The sequence below is a fragment of the Pistacia vera genome, unplaced genomic scaffold (assembly GCF_008641045.1).
Source record: "Pistacia vera cultivar Batoury unplaced genomic scaffold, PisVer_v2 Contig375, whole genome shotgun sequence".
Taxonomy (NCBI): Eukaryota; Viridiplantae; Streptophyta; class Magnoliopsida; order Sapindales; family Anacardiaceae; genus Pistacia; species Pistacia vera.
Window position 1 is genome coordinate 458,025 of NW_022196196.1, and position 16,725 is coordinate 474,749.

Consider the following 16,725-nt stretch of genomic DNA (forward strand, 5'->3'; position numbering starts at 1 on the left):
CAGGATGATCCGAATGTAATTCATTTTCACCTCAAATAGGCCAGAATATTTCAGTTTAGAATCTTAATACTTTTTGAGTACTCAAATGGATAATTTTTTTTTTTTTTTCCACAAATGCTGCAGATATCATATTCTGGTAATAGTTATATGACATGTTGCTTTGTTACTTCTTCTTCGTTTTCTCTGATATGAATGTATTCATTTGCGAGGTGCTCAATTGGGGTGCAAGTATACCCTCTGATCATTGCTTAAGGTTTCTAGATTGGTTTTCCCACTTTTTGTTGTGATCCGGCTCAATTAACATAAAATTTTGAACATTTTAAGGGCGGGCCGTATCCCGTCGGTACATAGGCCTAGCCTGTACAGTAGCAAGCTCTTGAATTGCTAGATTTATCGTTTGTCTCACATAACTGCCTTATTTCATCCTAGTCTGGAGTAGGATGAGGTTCTTTGCACATTATAAGATTATTTATCATTCCACTCAGACTATACGCAATTTCTCACCCAAGTTGAGCGAAATCCCAAGTAATACTCTTGTTTCATTTACTCCACATACCCACCCTTAAATTAACATCATTTCATTTATTTAACAGTAAAGGGCAAATTGGTTTTTCTATTTTTCTTTTAACTCTTCCCTTCTCATTTCTTCCCAGTACGCCTCCTCCTCTCATCTTCTTCTTTTTCGCTCCACACCTCCTCCTCCCCGACACCTCACCATCCAACCCCTACCCCCCCCCCCCCCCCGACCACCTTGACTCCCCTTTTCGCCGTCACCCTTCACCTCAAGTGTCGCACTCCACCAACTTCTTTCCGGCAGCCCCATCCCCAAAAATCTTCATCAAACCCACCATTTAACTCATCAAAGAGCCCTCTCCAATAACCCCATGCTTTCTGTCCCCGATTTCTCACCTTTCAATACCGATTTAAGCCCCCTCTCCCTAGGGTTTCTATTTTGTTTTTTGCTTTTGCTTTTGTATTTTGTTTTATGTTTTTTTGTTTTTCTTATTGAAATGGTGTGATTTTTGGTGGTTGATATTGAGCTTGGAATGGGGTGATTTGGCCGACTGTGGTGGTGGTTGGGACGCTGTGTTGGTTTTGGGATGGGGTGGTTTGGAATGGGATGTGGTGGTGGTGGTTTGGCTGGATGTGGGATTTGGAATGGGGTAGTTTTGATGGCTATGGTGGTGGTTAGAGATGGGATGGTTTGGGATGGGTTGTGGTGATGGTTTGGCTGGCTATGGTGGTGCCGTGGTGGTTTGGAATGGGGTGAATTAATTTAATGTTAATTTAAGGATGGATATTTAGAATAAAACAATAAAACTATACTTACTCACCATCTTACTAATCATCTTATTATATATAATGTTATAATATGAGTATTATGCATATAGTATCCGTATTATATCGTTATATTTTTTAAGATGATAAAATGATTACTCATCATCTTACTAATTATCTTATTATATATAATGTTATAATATGAATATTATGCATATAATATCCATATTATATCGTTATATTTTGTAAGATGATAAAATAATTAATAACATCTAAATAAGTATAACATTACCTATATTAACTTAAGCTTTAGCTGAACCTTGGGTGGGAATTTTTCATTCACTCTTCTATTCAATTCTATTTCTATGATTACTTGTTATGAGGAACCGATCTTTTGTGAATTCAACGGTTACGTGGCAGATAGGTCAACCAAAAAAAACCATTTCTCTCAACACACCACCGTTGACTGCCCTCCCATTTCCTTTTCTTTTTCTTCTTCTCCTCTCTCTCCCTCCTTTGTCTCTCATATTCCGTTAACCACCTACCATCACTCTACCACTGCCACCTCTTCTTTTTCTTCCACCCATTTTTTTTTTCTTTTTCTTCCACCCATTTTTTTTTTTCTTCTTCTTCTTCTTCTTCTTCTTCTCTCTTTTCTTCTTTTCTTCCTCCTACCCTCTTTCTTCTTTCCTTTTCTCCCTTGTCAGAATAGGCTCCGAGGCGGCTGGATTTGGCCGTCGTAAGGCCATCACGTTGTGGCTAGATTTGGATTGCCGCTTTTTCCTTCTTCTCTCAACAAAACCTCAGTTTCATTTCTCTCTCCCAGGTAAACTCCCGCGTTTCCAATCTGAGTTTTTAGGTGGGTTTGTGGCTGAGTTTGTGGTGGTTTTTGGGTAGGTTTGTGGCTCGGTTTGTGGTGGTTTTTGGAGGAATTTAGAGCTGAGTTTGTGGTGGTTTTGGGGGCGGGTTTGCAACTGAATTTGTGAGTGATTTTGTGTTGGATTTTGGGTGGGTTTGAGCAGAGCTGGGCATTTGGGACCGGGCCCAAAAGCCCAGCTCCAAAAACCGGGCCTAGGACCGGTCCTTGGGAGGACCGGTCCTAGGAGGCTTGGTCCCAAAACGGGACCAGGCCTAAGGAGGAGGGCCCGGGCCCTCCACCGGGCCCTCCTCCAAGGCCCGGGCCTGGGCCCAAAAGTTTATTTGTCTTTTATCAATTTAATCCTTTGTAAAATTATTTAAACCCCCTAAAATCAGTATAAATTCAAGGACTAAAATGATATTTTATAAAATTTATTAAAAAAAAAAAAATAACCGTTGCAGCCAACGGTTACATTTATTATTTATATAATATAAGTTTTTTTTTTTTTCATTTTCCCCCTACAACTACACTATAAAACCCTAAAACCTTTAATTTTTTTCACACCAATCTCTCAATCTCTCTTCTTTCATTCTCTCAATCTCCTCCAAATCTCCAATCATTTCTCATTCAATTTATATTTATAATTTATTTATATTATTCAAATTTTTTTCTATTTTTCAATATATCATAATTTCATATTATTATTTAATTTCTTTTCATTTTAATTATTTATTATTTTATCATAAATTTAAATGTCTTCCCCAAATGAGTTTTACGTTCCATCCACCGAAGAAATTGAAGCCTTCGATCCATTTCATCATTTCCTCCAGAGGATGGAGCTGTATTCCACACCACATTCGCCGGACGAGGGTGTAGCCAAACACATGTGAGTGCGAGCGCAAGGGCACGGACATAGCCAACCCCCCGACCGTCAAAAAGGGTCGTGTCCGATGTCTGGCGATACTTCACCAAATCAAAACGGCCAAGGACAAATGGGGAGGGGAAGAATCGTGTGGGATATGTAATTTATGCGGAACCATTATTGGGGCTGAGAAGGGGACTTCGACGATGCGACGACACGTAGAGAAGAGCATCCCCAAATAAGTGCATCTTCAAGCAGATCAGGTAGACAAATTCAAACTCAACTTAATTTTAATCCACAATTCTCAACTCTCTCAACATGGCAATACAATACACATGTTGCACGAGAGGAAATAGCAAGATATGTTGCTACAGACTCTCCCATTTGTTTATCTGAAAATTTTTTTTTTTAATATGGTTAAAACTGCATTTTGTCCCGCATATACCCCTGTTAGTAGAACTACAGTAGAAGAGATATACTAAAACTTTATAACAAAATAAATAATAAACTTAAAAACGAATTTCAAAATTTTAGGAATATATTATTGCACTTACATCAGACATATGGGCTTGTAGATCAAAAACCGTTTTTTAACTGTTACAGTACATTTCTTAGATCATAATTGGAGTTTACAACAAAAATTGATAGGTTTTAAACCATTATAGAAAAACATAGTGCTGAAAATTATTTTACGATTCTTGAAGTTTTGCAAGAATATTTATTAACTAGAGTTGTAGCGAACGCTTGATAATGCAGCTGCTAACACCGCGGCATATCTTTATTTGAAAAGAATGGATCCGTTGATGAAGGCAATTTTATCACCAGAGATGTGCTTGTCATCATCAATTTGATAGTTAAAGCAGGTTTAGATACTATACATTCAAGGATTGAGAGGGTGCGTAGAGCTATCGGATTATCGTCGGCGGTAGCAATAAAAGATGGCAGGAGTACGTCAAATATTGTAACCAGAGGACCATCGGTTCGACCTTTGAAGTTATGTACAGACATGCCTATCCGTTGGAACTCTACCTACTTGATGTTGGAAAAAGCTTTGCCAAACGCGAAACAAATTACAGATTTCGTCAACGGAAGACCTATCCAGAGGAAGTTGTCGATTATGATGATTGGGGGTTTGTGAACTTTTATTCATTTCTTAAAATTTTTTATCATGCTACTAATACATTAAGTGGTATTTATTATCCAACTACTATTTAGTGTTAGATATTTTAGTTCAAATTGCTAAAACTTTTTATCAATATAGACATGATGACATTTTTAGTGAATTGTTTCAAGTATGGAAGAAAAATATAGGATATGGTTAGATATTCCATTCTATATGGATTAGGCCTTTTTCTAGATCCTAGGTTTAAATTATCGTGGTTAACGGTGTAATTACTGAGCTAGGCCATTATTTAGAATATGATTATACGTCTTATTTGACTGACTTTAAAAACAATTGGATAGGCTTTTTTTTTATATGAGAACATACAATGCAGTGGAAGTGGAAGTGGAACATCTGGGAGAGGCGATCAGGACCTTGATGTAGCCCCCAATGGTCGAGCAAGTGGGCGTATGTGGGACGTAGCGGAAGCTCCAACTCTAGCTCCAGCGTACATACATAGACCAATGAGATGACTCACTACCTACAGGTGGACTTGAATTTTATACGTGAAGGAGCAACTTGACATGGATATTCTTCAATGGTGGAACCAACAAGAAAGTCAATTCCCCATTATATCCCAAATGGCACGTGACATTTTATCTGTGCCGGTTTCTACAATTGCATCCGAGTCAACATTTTCAACGAGTGGTCGGATTGTTGAAGACAGAAGATGTTCTTTAACCGATGAGATGATTGAAGTGATAACGTGTTTACGGGATTGGACTCATGGAGAAAGAAGACTACAACAGCACCTTGAAGATCCCGAACTACTCGAACTCTTTAGGAATACATATTTGAATAATGTAACTAGTGTTGACGATGAAAATGAAGATGAATAATTTAATAAAAAAATTATTTAATTGTTTATTTGTGAAGCGTGAATGTGTGAATGTGTGAAATGTGAATATTATATTTATGTTAAAAATTAAAATTAACTATTAATTTATTATTTTTTAAAATTAATTAAATTTTTAGAAACTTACTAATCAACCCCTAAAAAATACTAAAAACCCCCTATAAAATTTTATTTTGCCCCCAAAATATAAAAAAATTTTCCAAACCCTATGGGACCGGTCCTAGGACCGGTCCTGGGCCCATGGGACCAGTCCGGACCAGGCCTAAGGCCTGGTCCGGGTCCTGATTTTTCTCATGGGCCTGGGACCGGTCCCAGGCCCATGAGAGACTGGTCCCATTTGGGACAAGTCCCAAGGGACCGGTCCCTTGCCCAGGTATAGGTTTGAGGCTGAATTTGTGAGTGATTTGGTGGTGGATTTGGGGTGGGTTTGCGGCTGAATTTGTGAGTGATTTGGTGGTGGTTTTTGGGTGGGTTTGCGGCTGAATTTGTTATTTATTTGGTGGTGGTTTCTGCTTGGGTTTGTGGCTGAATTTGTGAGTGATTTGGTGGTGGTTTTTGGATGGGTTTGTGGCTGGATTTATGAGTGATCTGGTGATGGTTTTTGGGTTGGTTTGTGGCGGAATGTGTGAGTGATTTGGTGGTGGTTGTTTGGCGGCGGGGCTTTGGGGTTTAGAGGGATTGCGATGGTGGTGGATGAGTGGAAAGGTGGTGGGTAGTGGTGAGGACTTCGGGGGGGTTTCGATCATAATGGTGTTGAAAGGTGGTGGTGGGAGAGAGGAGCGTGGTTGTGGCTGTGGCTGTGGCTGTGGGAGGGAGAGAAGCGGCAGAAGAGAAGAAGGGGGAGATGAAGAAGAAGACGAAGATGGGAGGGTAGTTTGGTAATTGCCGTCTTCCGAATCTAACAGTGACTAACCACGTTAGCTTAAGGATGAGAATCTGGAAAATGATTAGTTTAAGGGTGAGAATCTGGAATTAATGAAAGGGTATTACTGTTGGATTTCGTCGAACCTCGGATGGGAACGTATCGTTTACTCATTAATTAATATGGCCGGTGACTGAAACTGGGTTCGCAGCGGAAACCCATAAAAATGTTACACTAAATCTAAAGGAATATAAAGGATTTCAAATATATGTATAAAAATATATATATTTTGAGAAGAATTATATATATATAACCCAAAAAAGAAATCGAAAAGAAAAAAAAACTAGATCTAGCTACTAAAAAGTGGAAAGAAATAGATTTCCATATGAAATAGAAAGAATTCAACTGATTTTGAAAAGATCAAACAAATTATATAAAAAAATATAACCCCAGTTTTGTCATACAAAATTTAGAGAAAAAATATCATAATTTTGTTCCAAAAAAAATAAAAATAAATAAAGATACTGTGCTTTTTAAGACCTAAAACGGAAAGAAAGGAAAACAAAATGAAAATACATAAAGATACTGTGCGGTGGAGCCCGCCATGTCGTACTTATTTTTCTTTTGAAAACGAGCGGCTTCTGAACAAATTCTTTCTTCATCAGTCTGAGTCTCACAGCCGAGTCACAGGTAATAAACTCCTCTTCATCCAGTCCCAAACTATGTTATCTTCTCCTCATTTATGTATTTTTATTGCATAATAACAAATAAATTGAGAGAGAATTTCAATATTGACAGTGGAGCGAAGAGCTGAACAACGTTAAAACTAAACAAACAGAACTGCATCACCAAATAAAAAGGAAACTATATTAATACTAAGAAATGCAACAAAGCTCAGTACCCCATAAAATTACGGAAAGGTCTCATCTTATAGGTGAGTTTTCCATTACGGAACTCAGATATTTTAATAATAGGCACTGGCGCAAAGAGCTGGACAGCGTAATTAAAACTAAACAAGCAGAACTGCATCAATGAAAATGTAGAACAGGCTTATCACCAGATAAAAAGGAAACTATTTTAATACTGGGACATGCAACAAATCTCAGTACCCCAGAAAATTACGAAAAGGTTTCATTTTGTAGGTGCGTTGTCCATTGGCATCAATGACCATGTAGAACATCACTTCATCTCCAACTCGAAGCTGCTTCCTCCTCACAAAATCTTTCCACTGGCCTTGAAAAACAGGTTGTTTCCCATTATCTTGCACGTAAAACCTAAGATTCCACAGAACCCCTTGCTCTTCCATATCCTCAACAATCAAATTTTGGAAGCGATTGCTGCCCACAAAAGGAGGGAGTTGGTCAAGTTTATCGATGGGGATGCACAGCCTTTTAGCAATAGCTGTTTTAGATAATGGCTTTGAGAAAATTAATTCATCCATTATCATGAACTTCAAGAAGAAAAACGAGAGAGTAATATGGATTATGGAATACCAGAAAAGAAGCAAAGGAAGATGTTAGTGGGTGAGTGATGAAGTTGTGCCTTGTGTTCTTTTATAAGGAAAGCAAATAAATTAAGGCTTGATTGTGAAGACCTCTCTATTTTGCGTCTCCATTTTTGCGTCTCCATTTTTGCGTCCGCCGCTTTTTTGCGTCCGCCGCTTTTTTGCGTCCTCTATCTTTTGCGTCTCTCTCTTTTGCGTCCTATCTTTTTTGCGTCCTCTATCTTTTGCATCTCTCTCTTTTGCGTCCTCTATCAATGATAAAAGTTTATAAATTGATAAAAACACATATTCTTGATAGCCGACCACCAACTACGAACATTTAATGGGTGGGTGAGGCCATGAGGGTATTTTTATTAATTTTAAAACTTTTATTATAAGAGTGTTTAACTAAATTAACAAATATATGGGACTAAAAAATAATTTTATCAAACACATTTTTAAATTCAAATCCTATCCTTTAATAATAATCTAACTCAACTTTTTCAAAAATATTACTCAAAATAATAAAACAAAATTACCTTTTCATTCTCCTGTCCTTATAAACAAGTTTGAACCTAAAAAAAATTCTAAGAAACAAGGTAAGTTTCGAGAACAAACCAAACATAGGGATTAACGAAAACTATTAAAACGAATTTGGACCTAAAAGAGAACTTTTGGCAAACTTTGTGCTCTTCTAGTTTCTACGTAAATTTCAAAAGTAAAAAGAGTTATTCTTCCCGTCATTCCTTTTAATTTATCTTTCTGTCTGCTTGAGAGTCAGGCGGTTTGAGTGTAGGGAGTAGGGACATCACTTTACTCGCTTCAATTCATTAAGACGTGTAATTAATACACCTAAAATTCATAATTAAATAAGGAATTATATGAAATCTTAGATTATTATATAATAAAAATTAAATTTGAAATGCATAAATTAAAAACTTTTAAGATCGCCAAAGTAATCACAACCACCCAAAAGTTAAATCTAATGGCGTGTAAATGTAATTGATGCAAGAAATTTTATAAAAATATTGTGTTTGTTTTAGTATTTTGGATAGTATTTTTGAAATATTATTAGTAAGTAGAATCGGGTGATTATTATGAAGTAGAATTTAAAAATTAACAAAAAAACCTCTGGGTTTACTAATTTACTAAACACCTCAATATATAAAACTTTTGTAAAATGACAAAAACATTCTCATCAACCCGTAGTTGCTAGATTCAGGCCACTACCGTCGAAATCTGGCGTCACAACGTACTACCAGTCGGATCTGATTGGTAGTGCATCAATCTGACATTTTCCAGCTAGATATAACTGTCAACGACGGCTAAAGATATGACTGTTGTTAATCAACATACATAGGATTGATTCTTCTTCAATATCAACCAACATAAACATACAAATATCTAATTTCTCTTTATGGCCTTAATTTAAAGAGCTAGCTAGCACACCTCCATGGACAATGACTACCATTACATCATGTGCGATGTCCTCTAAATTTCTTTCATACAGACAAATATAATATAAAAAATACATCCCAGAAACCAGATGTTTTTGAAGCCACCAAAAAATGGGAATTGACAGCTAATGCTGAAAAAGAGGAGGAAGAAAAACAAGTGGAACATGCACCTTCATTGCTTCCTAAACTTAAAGAATCCACTGGTGCTGCTGATCTAACTCGAGGGTCCAAGAGTTGTCATTGGTTTGAAGAAAAGCATGAGATGTTCTCTCTCGTAACAGAAGGATACTATGGGAACAATAAGGGTATTACTCGTGCTTGAAGTAGGAGCTTCCACACAGTAGAGGAATATGATGCACTGGTTGAAAAAATCCGCTCATCCAGGGCAATGGCAGATGCATAGCAAATAAGGTTTAGTGGCAAGGAAAAGAGTTCTCTGCAACTTCACCATTCTAAGCAATCACAATCTGAGGATGAAAGCTCAAGTAGAAGAAAAGGTTGTCCTCTTTAGCTCAGGAGCAGAAACCACAGTAGCTGGGACAAGAGAAGAACCAAATGTTGAAAATGCTGAAACAAGCATCTTTAAGGGGACAAAGAGAAAGCTGATTGCAAATGGGCTAGAGTCGCCAGAAATCCCAACTACCATTGAATTTCCAAGAGTTGCAAGCCTTAGGAATGGGTACATGTTGGAGGACAAGTTTATTCTCCAGGAGCTTATTGTTACTCCAAAATTTGGTAGCTATACTTTACCAATATCGGAACCAAGGGGGTAACATTATCCCACCGGTACCTGAATAATCCTCTNCAATAGCTACACTGTCCACTATTTTTGATAACTTTTACAAATGATACCTTACTTTGTATAAAGAATGATTATATGTATTAAAAGAAAATTTTGAGCCCATTTACTTTTGCTAATATAAATGCATTTTACTTTATGTATTTCTATGAGTAACCTAGTATGAAGTAGTTATTACAATGGGCCGCTTTATTTCATTCTTTTTTAAGGTTGAACAAAAATTCAACCGCAAAGGAATCTTTCCACAAAAATTCAACCGAAAAGGAATCTTTCCACAAAAGTTACCTTAGTATGTTAACACTTTATAGTTTATGCAATGAGGCTCATTTATATGCAATATTATATCATTATGGAAGAAAAGAAAACTAATTGTGATACGCTTTTTCTGATAAAGAGTACAAGTTAAAAGGTTGGGAATTAATTACCAATTAATTATAATGATAATTGACATTTGGAATATGCAATTCAAACATTATATTTGCAGATCGAGACATAAAGTATTACTGAATCTCTCTCCACTCATGTCTAGGTGATCATAACAAATTAAGAATACAAAGGTCAAAGTAGTTTATTAAATAAAAATATTATTAGCAAGTATCGAAAGTACGTATTTGACCATAAACTAACGGACTTCATAACACAGTTCTTTCATAGGCTCACGTGCTTTTGCTGATAAATTAATGTCGGGTATATGTGACCTTTGGGGTTTCATAGACTCCAATTAGGATTAGGATTAGGGTTAGGGTTAGGGTTAGGGTTAGGGTTAGGGTTAGGGTTTTTAGTTGTTGAACAGACGATTATATCCAAATTAATTTGCTTTGAGTTAATTTCTGTTTTGGCTTAGGGTTTTTGTTTGTAGAATTAATGAATTTTATTCTTTATTTACAGGAGGCAGGAGCGGTTGGATTTTCTTTATGATTCGGGTTTAGCGGTTGGGAAGAGTGATGGAGGAGGGGCGAGTGGAGGTGGGAGTGGATTCAAGGCTCTTGAACAACCCTCTACTACCTCCTCCTCTGCCACGGAAAAGCAGCAGTCGTCTGCTCCAGGTGCTTTATTTGAGGATGATAAACCTCACGCTGCTGGTGATGCCTGGCGTAAACTTCATTCCGATCCTTTGGTTTTGATTCGCCAGCGTGAACAGGAAGCACTTGCCCTTGTCAAGAACAATCCTGTCAAGATGGCCCTCATACGTAAATCTGTGTGTTCCTTTCAATTCTCTATGCTTATTACTTCTCAAATTACATATTTGATGTTTTACTTCTACTGTGTTGTAGTTGTAATTATTAGCTGTGTTCTCATTATTTTGTTGCAGACAAGAATTCAACTGAAAAAACTAGACCAATACTATGCTGATCTTTTGCTGTCTGTTTTTGGTAGGTGGAAGAGACAAAACACAAGGATAAGCCTCGTGACAAGAAAAAACATAAGAAGAAGCATCGTTCTAGTTCAAAGCATCGGAAGCATTCATCATCCAGACAACAATCTGATTCTGAGGATTCGACTTCTTCAGAAGGGGAAAGACCGAGGAAAAGTAGGAGTCACAAGAGCTCAAACCATGAGGACCACCACCACAGCAAACGAGCGGATTTGGGAGATGAATTAAGTGAAAGGAGAAGTAATGAGAAGAATCATCACAGCAAACGAGTGGATTCGGGAGATGGATTAAATGAAAGGAGAAGTAATGGGAAGAATCGTTACAAAGACTCAAGATACAGAGAACGGTCACCCAGTGACCTTCCAGAACCAAGAACCAGAAGAAATGATGATTGAGATTCTGTGAGGAGGAATCATGATAAGTCAAAGCATGAAAGATATTCTTCTGATGATCGGACAAATTTGGATGCTGACAACAAGGGAAGGGAAAACAAAAGTTCTTACGAACCAAGCTCCTATGGTTCTTCTGCTGCTGCAAATAGGAGTGAATTACAATCACACCATAAACGCCGTAATGCTGCTCCTAAGCTTTCTGAAGAAGAGCTGGCTGCTAGGTTGCGTGAGATGCAAGAGAATGCTGAATTGCATGAAGAACATAGATGGAAAAGATTGAGGAAAGCTGAGGAAAATGATGCAAGGGAAGCTACCCGGGATGGGATATCTAATGGCAAGAACTTCTTGGATGCTGCTCAAAAAAGTGTGTATGGTGCTGAGAAGGGGGGAAGCTCAACAATAGAGGAGAGGGTACGTCGCCGAACATATTATTCACAAGGCCGGTCTGAGGCTAGTGAAGGCAATGCTTTTAGGCGGTGATGCTCTTCTACATCCTTTTTATGGAACCTTATAATCCAGGCGTGCTTCTCTGTTTTTCCCTTACAAGAGTGTATATTTCCTGTACCAGCCTATGTCCTTACTGTAAGGATGAGCTACTGAATGTTAGGCAGGATGATCACGAATGTAATTCATTTTCACCTCAAATAGGCCAGAATATTTCAGTTTAGAATCTTAATATAACTTTTTGAGTAACTCAAATGGGATAATTTTTTTTTTTTTTTTTTTTTCACAAATGCTGCAGATATCATATTCGGGTAACAGTTTATGACATGTGTTTCTTTTGTTACTTCATCTCGTTTCTTCTGATATGAATGTATTCATTTGCGAGGTGCTCAAATTGGGGTGCAATTTCACCCTCTATCATTGCTTAATATTTCTAGATTGGTTTTCCCACTTTTAGATGTGATCCGCTCATAACATAAAAGTTTGACACTGTTAAGGGTGGCCCGTACCCCGCCGTACATAGGCCTAGCCTGTAACTAGTAGCAAGCTCTTGAAATCACGAGATTTATCGTACTGTCTTACATAACTGTCTTATTTATCCTAGTCTGGAGTAATGATGTTTTGTACATATGAAGATTATTCAAAATCTCCCCTTAAATTAACATCATTTCATTTGTTTTAACAGTGAAGGAGCAAATTGGTCTTTCTGTTATTTTTCTTTTTCCTCTTCCCTTCCCATTTCTTCCCCAGTACCCTCCTCCCCTTCTTCTTCCTCCTCTCTTTCCCTTTCTGTCCTTATCTCCGCCTCCTCCTCTCATCTTCTTCTTTTTCCCTCCACACCTCCTCCTCCATCCCCGACACCCACACCATCCCACCCATACAACCCCAACCCCTGACTCCCCTTTTCGTCGTCAACCATTCACCTCAAGTGTCGCACTCCGCCAACTTCTTTCCGGCAGTCCCATCACCAAAAATCTTCATCAAGCCCACCATTTAACTCTCCATAACCCTATGCTTTCTGTCCCCGATTTCTCACCTTTCAACATGATTTAACCCCCTCCCCTAGGTTTTCTATTTTGTTTTTTGCTTTTGCTTTTGCTTTTTGATTTTGTTTTATGTTTTATGTTTTTTTTTTTTTTTTTTTTTTGTTTTTCTTATTGAAATGGTGTGATTGTTTGGTGGTTCTTTGGGTTTGGAATGGGTGATTTGACCGACTGTGGTGGTGGTTTTTGGGATGGGGTGGTTTGGAAATGGAATGTGGTGGTGGTGGTTTGGCCGCGCTGTGGGATTTGGAATGGAGTATGGATGCTAGGTGGTGGTTTGGCTGGCTATGGTGGTGTCCGTGGTGGTTTGGAACGGGTGAAGGGTTTGTTTGGTAATGCATCCGTCAAACCCAACAGTCACTAACTGTGTTAATAAGGGTGGGTATTTGGAATAATGAAAAACAGGAGTATTACCTGACTTTAGCTACACCTTGGGTGGAATATGTTTACTCTTCTACTCACGATCATTTATTTCTATGTTAGGTTCTTGTTCTGAGGACTTCCATCTTTTGTGAATTCAACGGCTACGTGGCAATAGGTCACAAAAAAGCCAAACACAGAAATCGAAAGAAAAAAACTAGGTCTAGCTATTAAAAAGTCGAAAAAATAGATTTTCATATAAAATAGAAGAATTCCAAAGATGGGTCCCTCTAACAAGCCAGCCATATCGTCCTTATTTTGCTTGAACCAATTTTTTATTGTCCTAATACTATAATTATATTTATTAGGGCAATAAAAATATATATAAACTCCTCTTCTCCAGTCCCAAACTATGTTATCTTCTCCATTTATGTATTTTATTGTCCTAATACAAATAAATTGAGAGAGAATTTTCAATATGCAGTGGAACATATCTAATACTGAGAAATGCAACACAGCTCAGTGCCCCATCAATTACGAAAGGTCTAATCTTATAGGTAAGTTTTCCCTTTGATGAACTCGATATTTAGTAATAACACTGGCGCAAAGAGCTGACAACGTAATTCAAAATTTAAAACTAAACAAACAGAACTGCATCAATGAAATGTAGAACAGACGTTATCACCAGATAAAAAGGAACTATTATTATCTGGGACATGCAACAAATCTCAGTACCCCATAAAATTACGGAAAGGTTTCATCTTGTAGGTGAGTTCTCCATTGGCATCAATGACCATGTAGAACATCACTTCATCGCCAACTCGAAGCTGCTTCCTCTTCACAAAATCAACCCACTGGCCTTGAAAAACAGGTTGTTTCCCATTATCTTTCACGTAAAACCTAAGATTCCACAGAACCCCTTGCTCTTCCATATCCTCAACAATCAAATTTTGGAAGCGATTGCTGCCCACAAAAGGAGGGAGTTGGTCAAGTTTATCGATGGGGATGCACAGCCTTTTAGCAATAGCTGTTTCAGATAATGGCTTTGAGAAAATTAATACCTCCATTATCATGCACTCCAAGAAGGAGAACGAGAGAGTAATATGGAATACCAGAATAGAAGCAAAGGAAGATGTTACTGGGTGAGACATGAAGCTGTGTCTTGTGTTTTCTTTTATTGGAAAAGACCGAATCGTACTTTATTCTGCGATTAAGCAGATTCTTGTTTTGAGTGATGAAGTTGTGGCTTGTGCTTTCTTTTATTCTGAGAGATCGAATCGTACTTTGTTTTTTGAGTTAGCAGATTTGTGTTTTGTAACTTTTGTTCACTTTTGTAGTTTTATATGTATTATGAGGACTACTAACAATTTGTTGGCATATGTAATTTTGTACCTGCAACTAATTCTGAATTTCGCTATTAGATTCATAGAAAACCTGGTAAATTTGTGGGTTATTAGTAGTCCCGACATTGGATACATTTGCCAAGAAAAGTGACAACCACCCAACTTTTCCTATATTTGCGCTTTTTCTTTACTGTTTTTCTTATGTGGAACTCTCAACTTTTCCTTTGCATCTAAGATCACCAAAGTAATCAGAACCACCCAAAGTTAAATCTAATGGCGTGTAAACGTAATTGATGCAAGAAATTTCATAAAAATATTGTGTTTGTTTTAGTATTTTGGGTAGTATTTTTGAAATATTATTGGTAAGTAGAGTGGGGTGATTATTACGAGATAGAATTTAAAAATTAACCAAAAAAAAAAAAAAAAAAACCATTAATTTACTAATTTATTAAATACCTCAATATATAAAATTTTTGTAAAATGATAAAAACATTCTTACTCACCTACAGTTGCCAGATTCTGGCTACCACCATTGGAATCTAGCGTCACAGCGCACTGCAGACGGAATCTGGCTGTTAGCGCACCAATTTGACTTTTTTCGGCCAGATATGACCATCAGCGACGGCTAAAGATATGGTTGTTGTTGATGGTCAACGAAGGCCAGATTTGATCTTTTTCGATTAGATCGGCGTAATATCGGTCAGTTTTAGTTGGTAGTACGTCGTTGTGATAGATTTTGACCACCTTTCAATGGTGGTGGTCGAAATTTGGCAAATGTGGATGATGAAGGTGTTTTTGTCAATCTCTAATTTTTTTTACGGAGTGTTTAATTAAATTAACAAACTTAAGGAATTTAAAAAATAATTGAATAAAATATAATAATATTTCTAGAATAAAAATATAAATATGTATTTTATAAATGATAGGAATAGAACGGAAAAAGAATATTGAAACAAACGGATAGCATCTCAGGTACTGTATAGTAAGATCGTACGGTGATAAACACTTTATAAGTTGCTGTCTCTTCTACTAATGTGAATGTGAATGTGTAGGAGAATGAATCTCAAACACCACTCACAACTGTCTAATCATTGGAGAGAGAAACTCAAACTCAATTTTCTCTGCCCACATGGAATTTCAAACAACAACAAAAAAAATTGTTGACTGGTAAACTAGTAGGTTTATAAGAACATTTTTGAGCTGGTTCTACGTGTAAAGTTCTCACTCTAAACTTATTTTTGCGCAAGAGAAAACTTCGAACCAAAGCTATGATTCATGATTCTCCAGTATCGCAAACTAAAGAAGGCAAAAAACTCGATACCAAAGTGCCTCTTCAGCACTATATTTAAGGCAAATCTGCCTTCCCACTTCAAAATCGAATGGAAAAAGCATTAACTCGATTATTCTACAATTCTGTTGAGATTAATTTGATCCACATGGTAACACAGAACCAGAACAAAATATATGAAAAACAAAAGAAGAAAGAGAAGAGGTGAGAAAAGAGGAGAATATGGAAGAAGTAAAAAAGAAATTGAAGAGGAGGTGAGAAAAGAGGAGAATATGGAAGAAGTAAAGAAGAAAGAGAAGAGACGGCGAGCAAGAGAGGGAAAAAAAAAAAAACAAAATGTAGAGAAGAAGAAAAGAAAGATGAGGTGACAGTTGAAAGGAAGAAAGAAAAGATGATGAAATGACATTTTGAAAATATATAATATAAAGAAGGAGATGACAGAAGTCAGAAAGAAAGAGAGTGGAAAAAAAGCGAAGTAGAAATGAAGAAAGAGAAAGACTAAATGATATGTTAGAAAACAACAAAGCTACGGACACCGAAAATTTTACATCGAAAATGTGTACCGACCTACGTGTAACACAACTTTGATTTTTTTAAGAATTTTTTTCTAGTGAACGGCCGTCCATCAAATTTGGACGGCCGTTCACTCACATGGACGCCCGTCCATATTATATGGACGGGCGTCCATATACAAGGGACGGGCGTCCCTATTTAAAAGACGCCCGTCTATAAATAAAATATAAAAATTAAAAAAAAAAACTTGGGGACGGCCGTCCATAAATTTTGGACGGCCGTCCCTTATGTTTGGACGGGCGTCCATTAGGAATGGACGCCCGTCCATACTTAAAAAAAAAAAAAAAAA

General features: G+C 37.2%; 1 protein-coding gene across 1 annotated transcript; it reads left to right on the top strand.

Annotated features, from left to right (window-relative positions):
* Nucleotides 1–9,292: 9,292 nt before the first annotated feature.
* LOC116140686 (pre-mRNA-splicing factor CWC25 homolog) lies at nt 9,293–12,069 on the top strand. Its single transcript, XM_031426282.1, is given in 4 exon segments — nt 9,293–9,588; nt 10,507–10,816; nt 10,996–11,269; nt 11,378–12,069. Coding segments are annotated over 4 exon segments (1,368 nt in total). The 3' UTR covers nt 11,866–12,069.
* The last annotated feature ends 4,656 nt before the right edge of the window (nt 12,070–16,725 follow it).